This window comes from Melanostigma gelatinosum, assembly GCF_949748355.1.
Source record: "Melanostigma gelatinosum genome assembly, chromosome: 12".
NCBI classification, from domain to species: Eukaryota; Metazoa; Chordata; class Actinopteri; order Perciformes; family Zoarcidae; genus Melanostigma; species Melanostigma gelatinosum.
This window is the reverse complement of record NC_136645.1, coordinates 3735425-3753147: the sequence shown is the minus strand read 5'-3', so window position 1 is coordinate 3753147 and position 17723 is coordinate 3735425. Positions and strand designations below refer to the sequence as shown.

The 17723-nt window shown below is 43.5% G+C and overlaps 1 protein-coding gene across 2 annotated transcripts in view; it reads left to right on the top strand.

Moving 5' to 3' along the window:
* The first annotated feature begins 599 nt into the window (after positions 1 to 599).
* The window catches only part of itsn1 (intersectin 1 (SH3 domain protein)), a 35779-nt gene continuing 18655 nt past the window's right edge, over positions 600 to 17723 (top strand). Inside the window, exons 1-17 of one of the 2 annotated variants that reach the window (XM_079279694.1) lie at positions 600 to 734; positions 6474 to 6535; positions 7494 to 7586; positions 8168 to 8231; positions 8331 to 8491; positions 8784 to 8942; positions 9405 to 9468; positions 9737 to 9837; positions 9948 to 10011; positions 10107 to 10244; positions 10323 to 10411; positions 10802 to 10941; positions 11215 to 11337; positions 11608 to 11757; positions 11963 to 12103; positions 12273 to 12360; positions 12619 to 12758. In XM_079279694.1, the coding sequence (XP_079135820.1) occupies positions 6508 to 6535; positions 7494 to 7586; positions 8168 to 8231; positions 8331 to 8491; positions 8784 to 8942; positions 9405 to 9468; positions 9737 to 9837; positions 9948 to 10011; positions 10107 to 10244; positions 10323 to 10411; positions 10802 to 10941; positions 11215 to 11337; positions 11608 to 11757; positions 11963 to 12103; positions 12273 to 12360; positions 12619 to 12758 (1743 nt within the window). In that variant the 5' untranslated portion in view covers positions 600 to 734; positions 6474 to 6507. Of the gene's footprint in view, positions 735 to 6473; positions 6536 to 7493; positions 7587 to 8167; positions 8232 to 8330; positions 8492 to 8783; positions 8943 to 9404; positions 9469 to 9736; positions 9838 to 9947; positions 10012 to 10106; positions 10245 to 10322; positions 10412 to 10801; positions 10942 to 11214; positions 11338 to 11607; positions 11758 to 11962; positions 12104 to 12272; positions 12361 to 12591; positions 12759 to 17723 lie in introns of both variants that reach the window. The other variant, XM_079279693.1, reaches the window with a different exon arrangement.

The window sequence follows — 17723 nt, the reverse complement described above, 5'->3', positions numbered from 1 at the left end:
GTAAATACATATTTAATTTAAAGATGTCCTTCTGTTTGTCTAATTATTAGAAGGAAATGTTCTAAACTAGATGCATAACTTGAAAGTATATTTTTATTTCTATGAGCAGTGCTATTCAGTGCTATATGGCTGCTGTTTTATGTGACTAACATGTAATATTAGCTATGGTGGATTTTCTATAATTTCTCAATCGTAATCCTCCTCATTTAGATAACAGATCAAATAGAGACTATCCCCAAAATACCAACATATAACAAGGAATTTTGTTATGTTCTTTGTTAAAATGATGTCACATATGTCTAAGACCATACACGATACATCTTTGGTAGCTTTATTGTATTTAGCTTCTAAATTCTGATAGACATGCACGTTTTTCTTATTTACATCTTTGTTGGTTTTGGATGTATTTTTAAGAAAAAAACGTTTTTTTATTTTAATTTTAAAGCAGCCAAGAGGCGCAACGAATCGTTTTAATAACAGCTTCCCATATAGTTTCGAAGCCAGTAAGATATCGCGAGATTATCCATCACATATCGCGATACTTCAGAAAACGTTACCCCATTTTCCAGCTGTCCCTCAATCGGTCTGGATTTCGGAACCACCACAGGAGAGAATCACCGGGAAGGGTTTCGTTTTGGTGATAAAAAACCATCACATTTACACCATCACATGGTCACACCAACACGCAACGAGCTACTACATCCTGTATTTCACGATGGAAACCGAACTATGAGGTAAGAGTGTAGTATGTTACTGACGTTAGCTTCTTACTGGTTAGCCTGCTTGCTAGCTGCAATGATAGCCAGTGTGCTAATGTTTAAATCACTGCATCTGCACAGTGCAGTGTGTGTGTGTGTGTGTGTGTGTATGTATGTGTGTGAGTGTGACCTGACGTTAACATTGAATGGGCTTGTTAACCTAAGCCTCGCTTACATTAGTAGGTATTAATATTATATATATATATATATATATATATTTCATACTATTAGTAGGTAATATATATATTCATGGGTGGAGGTTTTTCCCCCTTCAGTTAGCATAGCATTTTGCTAACATTAAAGCCTGATGTGTTAGTCACAGCTGCACACATCTGGCTGACTAGTCCCGTCAAAACAAGCCGCCTGTAGTGTCCTATTCTATCTGTTTACAAGTGCTTGTTGGGGTTGTTGAGCAAGGCACTAATGCAGGAAGTGAAGATGAATTGACTAATAGACCTTTCAGTCTTGTCAGACAGTAAAAAAAAAAAAGCTGTTTCCAGAGAAGTCAGCTCTCACACACACACATCCTCAGCTAGTGTTACTTAAAGGTTTGGGAGACTTTTGCAGATTTAAAAACACCATGTCAAGTGAAGTTAAAAGTGCAGACTGGTGCTAAGTGTCTACCATCTTGATTTAAGATAGAATGATGCTTTGATCCAGCACAAACCTTAGCTTCACATCTGTGTTGTTTGTTTAACACTGTTTCAAAGGTGCAAAGAGACATTTGCAATGCGATGCATGTTTGTCGTGATCACCTCCTGTGTGGATCACACGCTGCTGACAATAGCAAGTGTTTGACTGCATGTGTTGCTGACACGCCCTCTGTTCTGCAAAGGGTTTACAAGATTCCACTGATTAATCGAGTAGTCAGTAGTCACTGGACGGGGACATTAACTGGCAACTATTATGAGAAGCGATTAATTAACAGTTGTTTGATCAAGCAAAAGTGGAAACTATTCTGTGATTGAAGAATCTCAAATATCAATATGTACACCAAACATCTTCACTTGAGTTTTTTATAAAGGATTCATCAACAGACCAAGACCAAACTTCTTGCAGAGTAAAGTTCTGTAAGAGAACCTTCTTGTTTTGAAGTCCTATTATCGTGTAATAATCAGTGGCTGCCGCTGTAATACTGACTGAAAGGCCTCTAATGGGTCATAACAGGCATGTGATGCATTACCAGTATTTTGGTTGTATGCAGGAGTCGGGCAGAATGTCTCAGCTCTGAGTTGTACCTGGTCTCTTCTATGTGTCTAGCAGCCTTATCAGATGTTATATACTATGTATACATTTGAACTATTGCTTAAACCATACAAAGAGTTGTGTAGGTGGATCATTCTCCATCTGAATGTTACCTTTGAACTCTTCAACTTAGCTGTGTGTGTGTGTGTGTGTGTGTGTGTGTGTGTGTGTGTGTGTGTGTGTGTGTGTGTGTGTGTGTGTGTGTGTGTGTGTGTGAGACAAATCCTATGCATACAACTATAGTCCTCTGCAGCTAAAGATAAATCCTATAGTTGAGTTAGACGTGCACATTTGACCATGTTTGTAGATTTCACGCTAACAGGAAAGCACACGGATATGGAGCGTTTCATTTGTGTCATAAATTAAGTTTTATGTCTGAGATCCTGGTTTGCCAGTGAATACACATCACCAACATACTCATCTCCATTCTCCAGTCTTTTCTTAGAAAGTTCAAAAGTTGGTCTGGGTTCAGGAGGGTGACCGTGTTCTTGCTATAAGTCAGGAGCACATCACACATTTACTTCCAACACATCCCAGGACGGCATTCAGCAGAGTGCTGCTTTCATTCAAGTCCAACAGTTTCATAATATTATTTATCAGGAATGAAAAAGTGGCGAAGCATTTTAAACAGGCGTGCACTAGCCAGATGGATCAGACTGCCTTCCCCTCATTTTTTAGGATCTTTTTGATCCCTCTTGTATAAAGCCAGTTCACCATCTGAAAAGGAATATCATTCGGTGACCTTTTGTAAGTCACATGGCTGCTGAGGCCTCAATGCCCCTCCACAGACATGCTCACTCTCTACTCCCAGTTAACCTGCTTCTTAACAACAGTACAAATGTAACAGCGGTGCAGGATTCTTCCATTACTCAATTTATTTGTTCAGCTTGTTACCATCCCAAGGCATTTTGGTCCCTGCTATCAGTTTATACAGAGGGATAGCACCGCTAACGTTAGCCAGCTGTGGAGGCTGGCAAGCATGTTGGTTGGAAGGGACGGGGGGAGGGATGGAGTGATACTGGAGGAGTGATACGGGAGGAGCCGGGTGAGTGTCCTGTCACCTCTCAAGCCTCACAGCTTGACATCAGTGTGATAAGAATGTGTTGTGAGAGAGAGATAGACGCAGGGCTGAGGGACAGTTCCCTTTAGTGTGTGAGTGAGAAAGAGAGTGTGTGTGTGTGTGTGTGTGTGTGTGTGTTACATGCTTGTGTCGTGTGTGTTTGAGTATGTAGACTAGAGTGTGAGAATGCTGATGTGAACAGACTGCAGTTATTTTAAACCAACATCATGATTGAAACCATCCACACAAGATGCAGTCAGCAAATTCCTGGTTTAATTCCTCAGTTAAACATTTGTATTCTTTTTATTAAACAATGAGAATAATGGAGAACACCTTTCAGAATCTACCACAGTCACAAGGAACATTTCTTTCTATCTTCACAAGTTTAATTTACAGTGATATAAAATGGCGGAAGCCACCAAGCAAATATTAATATTTTACTTTCTATGTCAGCCAGTAATTATTAGTCTGTCAATCAACTAATTCATGAACTGACTCATCGTGTCTGCTCTGCTTCAGACTAAAACAATGGCCGACAGTGCACAGTGGACGTGGCTGATGGCAGAAGAGTCGGAGTATTGTGGATTTATAAGAATTCAGATTTTCTCCCGCTCGCTTGTATTTACTTCAGCCTTTTACATTTGATGCGTTACCTCCCGATGAATCTCTGTCATTGGACTCACTTGTGACCCGGCGGGATATGAATGGATGACTTGATGAATCTTTGTTGCGTCTCAATTTGTTTTATGTTCCTGCTTTTTGTAACTACATGCAAACCGGATGAAAAGTCGTCTCTTGTTTGACAGCAACAAGTTGTTTCTCCTTCACCTCCAGCTAAAGATGTGCTTTGGGCTTTCGTACCTTCGTTGTGGTAAAGCTGAAGTATTTGAGCTTTGCATCACACGGCCTGTATACCATAATCAGCTCTCTTTCAATAAAAAGTGTTTTATTAATCACTATATAAGTATAAGTATATTAAGAGGTTTATGTATTGATGCTGAATCTTTAACAGGGGACCTAAGAATCAATCATTTCCTTACTTCTCTCTGTCTGTCTGTCTCTCTCTGTCTCTCTTCTGTCTGTCTGTCTCTCTCTCTCTCTCTTTCTGTCTCTCTCCATCTATCTCTGCCTCAGTCTCTCTCTCTTTCTGTCTCTCTCTGTCTGTCTCTCTCTCTGTGTCTCTGTGTCTCTGTCTCTCTCTGTCTGTTTCTATCTCTCTCTGTCCTTCAGACACATAAAATCAGGTGATTGACGGTTAAAGACTTTAAATAATCGTCCTGTAAACTCAGACCAGTTCTCCCGGTCGATGCTGGTGATTTTAAACATGCTTCAGGGTCCAAATAAGTATTTTTACACAACTGTTCACAGAGGAAAATCACAAAGTAAGACCACACTATGTAGAAGTAGAAGTTTCTTCAAGTATCCAGCATTGTGACGTCCGATGGGGCAGAGCATCAGATGATGTGCAGTTATCCCAAATTCATCTATGGAAGAAGGGAAAGGGGGGGATGTGGGAGGGGGTCCTCGGGAAAATGATGGGGGGACGAAGAGTCTGAACCCTAGTGTGTGTGTGTGTGTGTGAGTGTGTGTGAGGGGCTTAAACAGGCATCTGCCACAAGCCTTGATAACAGACCAACACTCCAGTTGCATCAATGCTCTAATTATACAGACTAATCCCACAAAAACAATACATGTACTGTGCACACAGGAGAACACACTCATGACAAAGGACATGGATGCACAAACACATTCGCATCTATAGACGGTAGACTTTTTATTGAAGTTTAAACGGGGTCTGCAGCTGGATTTATACTTTATGACAATGTTTCTGTCTGCTTGTGCGTTTCTTGCTGGTGTCACAGAGGCTGTACGTTTACTTTGCTCTGAGGTATTGTGGTCAACAAAAGTCACTTTGATTCATAAGCAGCTTATGTGCTGGACAGATTTGGCTGCCTCTGACATCTCACTAGATTAGAAGAAGTAACGTCACCTTTAGAACAACACTGTGCTCGCTGTGCTGCAGTTTGAAGAAGGGAAAGCTGAATATGAGCCTTATAAATAATGTCACACCCTTGTGTTTTGGGATAATATCTCACTGAACTGATGTGCTTATTTAAAAAGGTTATGGTGTGGTTGGTGTGATGGTGCCTCTGGAGTTCAAATGTCTCATCTTACGAAAATAAGAGAAATAATTTGAAGAAATACTTGAGGATTTAAATAAAAAAAGTAAAGTTGAAGTTGAAGGTTCCCGTCCCGACTTTAGAACCGTCCAAAAACCAACCGCAGTCGCTCAACTGCTTCAATATTTTCTCAGACGTGTGTTTGTGTGTGTGTGTGTGCAAGGTGGGCTTTGTTCGTCTGACCTAGTTAAGCTGGTTACTTTGTCCTCCCACTCTGCTCATAATGGGACACACACACACACACACACTAAGGACCGTTTCCTACTGAAGGAACCGTCCTGGTGAAAACGTTCACCGCCGTGTCTGAGTAGATCTCTCTGTGTTTCAGCGCTGTGGACCTTCATTATATTGTGATGGTGGCAAAAGTCTCAGAAACGGATTTCCTAGAATCTCATCAGATTGAACCTTTTTAAATGTTTTCTTACAAAAGGATGAGGCCTGATTTAGATGTACATCACACAGACTGGAAAACAACCCACACGTGCACTCACACTCCCTCACTGAGTCCTCGTCTGTTGCAATGTGTGTCAGACTATTATTATTATTATGGGCTGCTGGCCAGAGGGAGGCAGGTCTGGATCTGATTAACATACCTTTCACTAGGCCAGAGGTCTGTGTTACTGTGAGGGTGAACACTTTATAGACCTCATATTTCTGTAAACAAATTAAAAAATAAAGTTAAAAATGAACTTTTTTGAGCTTCGAAGAGACAAAAGTAAATTCTAATAAAAGTAGCTTAAGATCTGTCCCTCAGATGTTTGTATTATAGCAGCTAAATTGCTGAGTTTGCAGTAATTTACTTTCTTCCGTGTGTTGTAGATGTTTCTTCCAACAGACATTGCACATCTACAGACAAACCCATCGTCATTTAAAATATGCTACATCTGTTATTCAGAACCCCTGTTCTTGTATTTGTGTGTGTTTTTGTGTGTGCATTCATCATTGCATCCAAACAGGAACCACAACGGCCCTCTGGGCAAAGTTCTACAAATTCACCGTGTCAGCAGAGTGGAAAATAATTTCCTCTTACTGAGTCTATCTGCTCCATCAGCACCTTTTGGCAGGTGACCAGATATGATTTGGTCTTTTTAATATGCTGTGTACTGAAGCATCTTTGTGCCTCTCCGGTGAAATGTCCCTGAAGTGGTTTGCGACACTAAATTATTTGTTTTATTGCTGCATTACTGAGCAATTAAATATTGAATGAGATTGATGCGACACTTGTTTCAGGTGTTGTGCGGTGCTGAAGAAGACTGAGTGAACCATGGCACAGTTCCCCACCACATTCACAGGTCAGTGTGTGTGTGACGGGGAGGAAAAGTGGGTTGAATGACGCTTGATGTTTATATTTTACCCTCAGAGTGGAGAGCCAAGATGGCAGCACTTTGCTCCTTTAATCCACAACAATACTATTCCACGAGTGCATTTAGAAGGCACCTCTCGTTGCTGTCGGTGAGAGACTGGATGCAGACAGACAGACAGATAGATGTCCCATCAGGAAGACGACTAACAGATGGACACAAAGGCAGACAGTTTGAGAGATTTGTTCAGACTGTAAACAGATGTGTAACTGTTAGCTGGAACATGATTATTTGCTAGATGAGGACCAGCCACTCAAACCATTGTTTAACAGCTGGTGCATGAAGAGAGGAACTCAAACAGACACAACTGAGGCTGGGTGAGTGCATCACAGCTTAAGCGTTACATCATATTGATACTATTAATATAGAGTATATATATATATATATATATATATATATATATATATATGGAAACTGGTCGATTAGTAGAGCAGAGAGGCAAAAAGACGAGCTAATTACTTAATATGGCCACTGAACCATCGCCATCAGTTATGAGTGTCATTACATTAACGTGTTCGTGAATCAGAGACGTGCTCGCCTTGCACTGGGCGTTCTAAGGAAAGACAAAGGTCTCTTAGTCACTCGTCCGTGCTGCTCTTTCCTCATCAGTTTCCCAAGAGTTGACACTCAAGTGTCATTTAATAGGAATCTGACAGGAAGTGAAACTCATGACTAACACATTCTTCTCATTCCTGTCTTTTCTCCCTCTGTTTGTGTCTGGCTTTGTTTTGGCCTTTTTGTGTGTGTGTGTCTGTGTGTGTGTGGGTGTGTGTGCGTGTCTAATGTGTGTGTGTGTGTGTGTGTGTGTGTGTGTGTGTGTGTGTGTGTGTGTGCGTGCGTGTCTAATGTGTGTGTGTGTGTGTGCGCGCGTGTCTAATGTGTGTGTTAGGTCCAGATGTGTTCCTGATCTCCGTGGATGAGAGAGTCAAACATGATCAGCAGTTTCTCAGCCTCTCTCCGACTGCCGGGGGTTACATCACAGGTAACAGCCTCTCTCTCTGTCTTTATCTCACCTACACACACACACACACACACACAGTGTAAGGTGAGATGAGGACATAAAGGAGGCTTCGTGTCCTTCAAGGTCCTCTCCCCCTCGTCTGTGTGTCGTTCAGCACATTCACAGCTAACAATTCTCTTGATTGTGATCCAGTTGTTCTCTTGATCAATCCATTTCAGAAAATGGTGAATAAAGCCCAAGTTAGTATATATTTCAATTGTATGTTTGGTCTAACAGCCCGACACCTAAACATTGTCTGTTTCATAGAAGACTAAAAGACTGTTTGGCATTCTACTTAAACTATCAAAAATGTTGCTGATTAATATTTTGTCTGGCGGCTGATTAATCAACTAATCCTTTTAAGTTAACATCACCTGATGGCATCGTTTGTATTCTTGTCTTGGCTGGGACAAAGTGCAAAAAGGAAGCGTGTCTTTAAAGATGAGATCTAATATTTCTGTGTTGTTAAATGTGCTCTGGCCTTCTCCACGTCATCTAAAGTGGCCTTTTCTTTTTGGATTCGTCCTGTGATCTCACTTCCTGTTTCTGTTTGTCTTTTCAAGGCGACCAAGCCAGGAACTTCTTCCTTCAATCAGGTCTGCCCCCCCCCATCCTGGCCCAAATCTGGTGAGTCACGCAGGCAGGACATTTCTACTCGCACACCGACCGACGGACATCGTCGTGGAGCGTCGTTCTTTAATCGTTTCCTCCGCGTACCTTTTGAAGGGCTCTGGCTGACATGAACAGCGATGGTCGTATGGACATCCACGAGTTCTCCATCGCCATGAAGCTCATCAAGCTGAAGCTCCAGGGTCACCCTCTGCCCCCCCAGCTCCCTCCCAGCATGAAACAACCCGCACTGGCTTTACCCCCACAGAGCGGCTTTGGTGAGACACGGAGACAATCGCACAGCGTGTTGGCGTCGCATCTACATTTACTGCAGAAACTTTCATCCTCCCTGATGATGATCTCTGCTGCTAAGTTAATACAGAAGAACCTCTGCACACAGTTTAATGTAACAACAGAGATATCATCTTTCACGCTTGCTCATTCTCAAGTCTGCTTCACCTTCAAGGCTGATCAATGAAGTTGTAAAGAGTCGTAATGCTCCTCTCCTTCAGCTTGTGTACTTCAGCACTAGAGAGGTGTTAACTCTCTCTGATCTCTGTTTTCCTCCAGGTATGCCTCTCATGCCCCCCATGCCTCCCATCTCGGCCCCTCCCCTCCCCGTCGGAGTGTCTCCCCCACACGTCTCGTCTGCCCCTCCTCCCCTCCCACCGCCCATCGCCAACGGAGCCCCCCCCACAGGCATGATGCAGCCAATCTCAGGCTTCTCAGGTATTTATGTTGTGTGTTTGGACTAAAAGGTCTCATTTCTAAGCTTCATGAACACGTTCATGTTCACTGCTTTATGTCTGTATGACGGATCGGCTCATCTTAGTAGCAGGTTATTGTTTTATAGGAGAGGTAACCAATCAGCTTTGAATTCAATGTTTGCTTCTTTTTTATCCCAAACTCAGAAAGAGACAGAAGAAAACTGCTACATAGAGCCTGCTACATATTAATCTGAGGAAGGAGTCGTGCCTCTCTCTGTCTCGCTCCATGAAGTTAAATTTAAATAAGCTGCATGGGGTTTGGGTAGAAAGTCTGAGGAGAGTACAGCTGTGTTTCTGATGTGTTTGGGGACAACGTGAAGTCAAAAGAGACACAGACCAGAGGCTGACTGAACTGAATGTAACACTGTGAAGAAGCTGAGTGTCGGACCTCAGACTACAATCTACTGTCCTCCGTCTCTCTCAGCTCCCTCGTCGTTTAATCGTTCCAGTACCAAGTTGCAGAAGGGGCAGTCCGTGGACGTTGCCAGGTAGGACACGTTATCAGAAATGTTTGCACCATTTTACCTGGTAAATATATCCTAAAATTAGCTAATTTGTGGTAAAAATATACCTATTGTTACTATTTTTCCTCTCCTAATTTGTCTTTCGGCCTTTTTGCATCAAGTTGATATATACTTAAACCACTCAAGGAGTTGAGGACTATAGTGACGATATTGAATGTGCATAGTAGACTTTATGTTTATTTTAAATTCACACTACTGATCTCTGTTCTTTACTTTCGGTTGCTCGTCACAGCGTTCAGCCGCCCTGTGATTGGGCTGTTCCTCAGTCCTCCAGGCTCAAGTACAGACAGCTTTTTAACTCCCATGACAAGATGATGAGTGGACACCTCACAGGTATACACACACACACACACACACACACACACACTGACATGCCGTTATTCGTGGTGATATTTCTCTCATGTTTGCCACAGTATTGAACATGTTTGGTTTCTCTCTCTCAGGTCCTCAGGCTCGCACTATCCTGATGCAGTCCAGTCTCCCTCAGGGCCAGCTGGCCACGATATGGTCAGCACATTGACATTCAACCATTTAATCTTCTGCACACGAAGAAGACATTAGTCCTTAAAGTACTTCATCTGTTTCATTCCTTTCCCCTTTAGGAGTCTCTCCGATATCGACCAGGATGGAAAGCTAACAGCAGAGGAGTTCATCTTAGCCATGCACCTCATAGACATGGCGATGTCAGGTTTACCGCTGCCCCCTGTGTTACCACCCGATTACCTCCCACCCACATTCAGGTAAACACTTGTGCGTATTGATTTAACAGCAGCTTGTACCTACCGTGTGTGTTGATCATTTGTGTGTGTGTCTTAAAGGCGTGTGCGGAGTGACAGTGTTCAGTCGGACCAGAAGAGCGTCCAGGAGGAGGTGGAGGAGGAGGCGGAGAGCAGCCAGAAACTACCGGGTGATTGGTCATTTCATCATGTTACTGCTCAAACTGGGACTATGTTTGCTTCAAGAAACTTCTGCAATTGTTGTTTTTGTGATCGGTCAGCTGCCTACGTAGCATGAAAGTGCTTCTTCCGATCCAAATGCACTCCCTGTGAAAGGTTCTGGCAGTTTGAAATACAGCAGAATATTCATTCACACGTTGTGGTCTTTCCCCTCTCTGGAGATATGTATTTGCAAAACTTTCTCAAGTTGTTGCAATCCTATTTGAGAAATAACGCAGAATAGTGAATGTTTACTTCTTGGTGCTTTAAGCAGGGCCAGAAACACGACGCCATGTGTTGCGTCTTTAACTACTGTTTAACTTCTGGTTGTTGTTTACACCCCCCCCCCCGTGTCTTCTCAGTGACGTTCGAGGACAAGAAGAGGGAGAACTTTGAGCGAGGAAACCTGGAGCTGGAGAAGAGACGTCATGCTCTGCAGGAGCTGCAGAGGAAAGAGCAGGAGAGGCTGGCTACGCTGGAGAGGGAGGAGCAGGACAGAAAGGTAGACTCCTTTGACTGTGTTCACTCCTCATCTCCGCACTGTGGGCCTTCAGAATTTGAATTGGCTACGGCTGATGGCTCGTGTATCAGGCTGTAAAATATTTGTATTTATAACAGCCACAGTGCCTTCACTGTATCAGCCACAGTGTCCCGTGTCTTTAAAGTTAATCAGTCAGTTATTTATCTTTACGGCAAGTGTTGAAACTGGGAGGAAATGAAAGTGCATCGGGGTGACCCGTAACAAACAATAGAGATGTTTGTGTTTGTTTTTCAGGAGCGTGAGCATCTGGAGCAGGAGAGGAGACGACAACACGAGTTAGAGAAACAACTGGAGAGACAGAGAGAGCTGGAGAGGCACAGAGAGGAGGAGAGGCGCAAAGAGATAGAGAGGAGAGAGGTAAACATGATTACCAGGTTTCTGCATTTTAATTGGAAGAGTTCTGCTCGAGTTGACGATTAACTGCTGCAGATGTGTAATTACGTCCGCTGCAGACAACTTCAAGACCTTTCACTGCCCTCTTTAAATCTCAGCTCCGACAGTGAAGAGCTGGATTTACACTGCTACAGCAGATGGCTGTAGTGTGTAATATATGACTGTAATTTCCAATCTTTTGCGATACTTTACTCTGAGCTGTAATGTTCCGTCGCGTGTGTTCGGTCCGTCCAGGCTGCCAAGCGTGAATTAGAGCGTCAGCGTCAGCTGGAGTGGGAGCGTCAACGTCGCCAGGAGCTTCTGACTCAAAGGAACCGAGAGCAGGAGAGCATAGTGCTGCTCAAAGCCAGGAAGAAGACCCTGGAGTTCGAACTGGAGGCTCTGGTAATCAAACATGCAACGGGTAACACAAGCGAACTGTGAGCTAACCCAGCTAACTGTGTTGGCTTGTGTGACAACGATAAGCCAAAAGCAATCAGCTAATGCCAACAGGAAGAACAGAGCAGCTACCAACAAATCACCTCATACTTTGCACACCAGCAGAAACTTAATATCATACTCCTCTCCCTCTCTCGTTCCCATCCCCCAGAATGATAAGAAGTCCCAGTTGGAGGGCAAGCTGAAGGATGTTCGGTATCGTCTGTCGGCTCAGCGGAGAGAGGTGGAGCAGACCAACCTGACCAGAGAAACACGCATCGCTGAAATCACCCTGCTACAACAGCAGCTGCAGGTACGCCGAACAGAGTGGAAACGCAAAGAGTTCACCTTCATTCCTGCAGCCATTCATCCAACAAACACACGCGTTCTTAGACACTGTAGAATGTGTTCATGTCGTGCAATTGTGAATATAAACAGAAAAAGGGAACTGGGTGTTGATGTGCCTTGGTGTTTGTCTGCAGGACTCCCAGCAGTGGTTGGGGAGGCTAATTCCTGATAAACAATGTCTCAACGACGAGCTGAAGCAGGTTCAACAGAACAGTCTGCATCGTGAGTACTCCTCGAACTAAACTTTTGAATTCACAGTAGCTCAAACTTTCTGGTTTTAATGTATGAATTTCCTTTTATGGATTAGTGTAATAAAAACATTGTTGTCATGTTTTTCTAAGCTAATGTCTCGTTAACTGACTCTCTGGTTACCACAATGTACTGTCTGTCGCACAGTAAATTCTACAACTCACTAATTTGGTCCATTTTCTCTGTGACTTATTGACCTAAAAGGATCTCCCGCTGTCTGCGTGTCCTCAGGTGACAGCCTGTCGTCCCTGCAGAGGGCTGTGGAGCAGAAGGAGACCAGCAGGCAGCAGCTCAGAGAGCAGCTCGACGCGGTGGAGAGAGAGACGAGGGCCAAGCTGCTGGAGATAGACGCGTTCAACACCCAGCTGAAGGTAAACCGCTCGTTAACTGACACATTAATACAGCACACGGAGGAAAGGTCAGGTCTATACTAATAGGTTATAAAGGAAAATACTCAACTAACAGTCTACCTGTACTAGAGTACAGCCTGACGCTGTGGACTGATTAACGGACATACAAGCTGTCGTCAAACAGCAGGTCAAGTTATTTATGATACATTTAGAGGGTTACCCAACAATAATTCATGGAAACTTTAAGAGAAAGCTTTAAAGATGCCTGCTCTTGATTTATTTGCTCTCTTGTATTGTTTTTTTTTCATCTAAAGTGAAGCTCAAAGTCTAACTTAATCTGACAAATCATTCAAGTGCAAGTGCACTCTTGGTATTTTCATAGATACCATAGATACGAGAATAGACCTCTAAGTGAGTGACACTAAATCGATTGGAGGGTTTTGGGTTAAAAATGTTTGGAAATGGATACTAAAAGTCCAGAAAATTCAACATAACAGTTCACCCAACACATTACAACATCGCTGCAGTTTCAGTTGTGAGTTCATGTTCATGTAGCATAAACATGCTAATCAGTTTAATGACACTTATGCTTGCTACTGCAGTAATATCTGTGCTGAATGAAACATTATCCACGTTAAAAGCATTAGTTTGTTGTTGTGGCTGTAGCTTCAAATCATGTCCCGTCCCTCGTAACCCCATCCTCACACTAGCTGATACGATCACAATGTTCATGTTTATCTGATGACAGTATCCGTGTTTGTGTGTGGGTTGCTGTGGTTTTGGAGAGAGCTAGCTGTGCGCAGGAACACTGAGCGGTTTCCCAGGCCGCTGCTTCATGTAGCAGCAATTCACTGCTGAGTGAGGAAGATGTGGGCGTTTTATTCCTTTTAAAAAGGTGCAATGTGTACGATATGGCCAGTTTAAAACCTTCAAAACATGACTTCACATTATCAACAGAGTGTTAAAGGGTTAGACGTGTCTGTGTTGTGTTGCAGAGATATCCACTGAAATGAGCACGCTAACCCGGCGTGTCTTGTTTTACCGCTTTTACCTCGTGAGTCACTGTAGCGGCCATCTGTCCTCAGACTAACACGAGAGGGCGAAGAGGGTTTGTCAATCACGTTGAAAGTACAACTGCCATGTATGTCACATGTTTGATAGTTTATTTATTGGCTTTAATCCAAAGTGGCAGAAACCAGAAAACAGCTCCGCTAACGGAAGGTTCGTTTCAGGAGCTGCCAGACAAAGTAGACTTCTGGTGGCAGCGACAATATGAGTAATTTACTGTACTCGTTTCTGCCACTTTAGATTTAATCCAATAAACAAACTATCACGCGTACAGCCCCGGTTGGTGGCACAGTACACACACAGGTGGCTATTGTAAACTGAAGGCCACATGAGAAGATAAGATAGCTGTATTATTTTGACCAGCTCTCAGATGTTTCAGCATCACTTTCACCCCTATTTGTTTTGAGCACGTGGCCAGATATTACACATTGTACCTTTTTTAATGGTTGTAGCTCCGCACTATGTTCGTGTTTGCTGGAGTACCTTTTGTTCCAGAGAGAGAGCAGAATCTGTCCTGTGGTCTGTTCCAGCGAGGAGGACGGGAGAAGGAGAAAGCAGAGACAACCCAGACCTCAATAAATAGATTTTCTAACGGCTAATCTAATCAAGTTCTCAGTGGTATTCAGTGTAGTCGACATAACACAGTGGTTAGAGAAAGTGGCGAAAAGCCAAAACCGCTGCATACATATGGCAGCGCTGGATACCAGTTTCCTGTCTCAGTGGTGTGATTCTTTGCAAAACAGACCACTTAGATGTGAACAATGTCTGACTATACCTTCCTTTCTACACCACTTCCTCTCCCCAAAATCTTCTCTGGTCACACTGCTGTGCCTCCTCTGTCCTCCTATGCTCCTTCTGTCCTTTTCCTGATTCTACTCGCTGTCCTCTTCCTCCTCCTCCTCCGTGTCTCCTTCCTGCTTCTTCACCCTGTATTTCTACACCTCTTGCCTTCGTTCTCTTCCGATCATATTCTTTGTTTAATCCACATGATGAACCCTTCCTTCTATATTTTTCTACTTCTTTTTATTTATCTCCCACTCTGGCCTTTTGCTCCCTTGCCCATGCCAGTCTCTGTGTGAGTTCTATGCCAACCACTGTGCCAGGATAGAAGCCCTGCGACGCCAGCTTCAGGACGAACAGAGAGGGAGACAGGTAGAGCACACTGCCACTGCTGGACTGGGGGTGGTACTGCAGCTGGGATTCACTCTGAAATGTAAAAATAATCATGTGACGAACACACTGCCTCTAATGGTCGACCCGGAGCATAGAGCGTACCTGCACTGCCGGACTATTTGAGAAACAAGTGAAACATAACACACCCTGTTGACAGACGACTAACTTGCAACCTGTGTCTTCATTACTAACTTAAAAACCTAGTTAACACATAACTATTGTCGACTATCCAATACACACAAGTCAGTGGCATAAATTAACTAGGCTTCTTGCACACTGCACTCAATAATATGACAACTGGGATGTTGCCAACTTCAGTCTGTTTTTGTTGTAGCACACTGGCTTCACTTAACATTTGTAGCAGCACATCACTCCTCCCAGTGAGTCACAGGAGCCTCTCCTTGCATGAGTCAAGGCCTTATCATGCTTTCTCCTCTTCTTCTTCTTCTTCTTGTTTATTCTCTACTGAGAGAAAATCACCATATCTATGTCAGGGATTCCAAAATATGTATTCCAGTAATTAGGAAGCAGTTAGAAATGAGTTGGGATCCTGATCCGACCGCTAAATGCACAAGACGACAAGTAACCAGCATAACCTGCTAACTGCTGTTGTGTCTGTGCTGTGTCTAATATTGTAATTTCAGCTGTCATATATAAAGTTATTTTACAGTATGTGAGATGGTACCAACAAAGGTAGGACTTATAGTGTCCCATGAGTTCTTAATCACATTCTACATGCAGAGAAACAGACAAATAACTCCCAACAGAATGCGTAGATATGGTCTGGAACACTAACTTTCAATGTGTGTGTGTGTCTACAGAATGACTGATCCTCTGTGTGTGTGTGTGTGTGTGTGTGTGTGTGTGTGTGTGTGTGTGTGTGCGTGTGTGTGTATATGTGTGTTTCAGTGCCAGGAGCAGGGACAGCTTCAGGAGTGTGTGTCAGCCGTCAGGGTGTGTCTGGCTCGGCTAGACTACGTTATACAGGTCCACACATCCACCCAGCCTCCCTTCCTGTCTCTCGGTTCCTCCCTTCTTTGCTCTTTTCTTTCCTTCTTTCTTTCTTTCTTTCTTTCTTGAATTTCCTTCATCTTTTTCTTTCACCCTCTTCTCATTATTACCCTTCTCTCCTCCCCTCGTCCCCTAAAATATTCAGCTTCTAGCTTCCTCCTCTTTGCCAGGCTGGTGTTAGCTCGCTACGTAGCCAGCCAGCTAACTTTGCTCCCATTGTTAGCGCTGTACGCAGTCGTCCTGCTAAACTAGCGGGCGTGCTAGGTTAGCAGGTGCACTAGATTAGGTGACTTTATTACCACTGTGCTGTCATGCTGCTGCCTGTGTGCTACCAGATGATGTTTCAGCCAGACTAGTAGAAGCTCGTACACATTTATGCGGCTCACACGCAGATACACTACAGTCTGAGTTTGGTACGCTGGCCTTCATTTTGGATGAGTGTGTGTCTGTTGGCATGCTCCCTCTCTCGTCCTCCACTTCCTGTTTCAGATGGAGTCGGTGTTCTCTCTCTCTTCAGGGTTTTGCTTGTTTCTGAAGGCTTTCTTCACACTGGTTGTTTGGCTGAAACACGACAACTGTTTTGTGTTGTTACAGTGACAAGAGTGTTCTAATAGCACATCTGGTTGTCATGACTACACAGAATTGTCCCCCCAACTGCACCCCCCCCCCCTTTTGTTTTGCTTATTCCTAACGCTTCCCTCAAACATACCGTGCCTCGTGCAAGCTCCGCCCCCCCGGTGTACTCTACTATAAGTAACTGTAACACAGCACGCAATACAAATTTAATAAGAAACCTCCATTCGTTTATGGTGAGGTGTTGAATTATAAGACTCCCACGGCTTATGTCAAAGTACACACATTAAAACACTTACTAATCCTACAGGCACACAATTTAAAGCTTACTTCAATGCAGCCAGCAAGACAACCTTTGCATCGAACTCTCTGTCAGTATTCCTAGTAGCTGATTGGCTCCTGACACATGCTGTCCAATCAAAATAGAGCATGCTGCTGTGCTTGAACTCCACATGAACTCCAAAACCCTCCGAACAGCTGGAGCCGCTCAAAGTTGGCCCCTCCTCATCGGCTCAACGAACTTTGTCAGCTTGGCGTTTCAACTCGCTGTACTTGCATCTTTTCAGTGCTGTGTGTGCCATCTTTGTATCTTCCTCTTCGATGTGTGCTTACGATCTGGCACCTGGTCGCTACGTTTTAAATAGAGGTTTTTAAAGACGTCCTGAACACAGCAAATTAGGAAAGTCTGGGCAGAGGGCAGATACAGACACCGCCACACACTTCTGGTGATATTGTTTTCACTGACATATGAAACAACTTTGAAAATGTATTTATAATTTAGTTTCCAACAATCCACAAACTCAACCGTATTCGGTTCACTTTAGTCAAATATTTACAAATATATGATTGGTACATGTGTTTGTATACATCTTTGTTTGCCAAGTAGTTGCTGCAGTCGTTGAGATGTTAGTCTCATGTCCACACAACATCTTGAGCAGCTCAAGAGTCAGACGCGGAGAAATCGTTTAGACGGAGAAACACAAACTGCACTGAACTCACAAGAGAAAGAGAAGGAAGAGAGCACCACAGCTAGTTATTCTGGAAGGCACTGACAGGATGCAATGACCGTTGTGTCATGAAAAATAATTGAATAAAACTCTCTTTTTATGGCCGTGTTTGCTCTGTAATGTCATTAGCGCGATATTTTATTTGTGGGGAAAT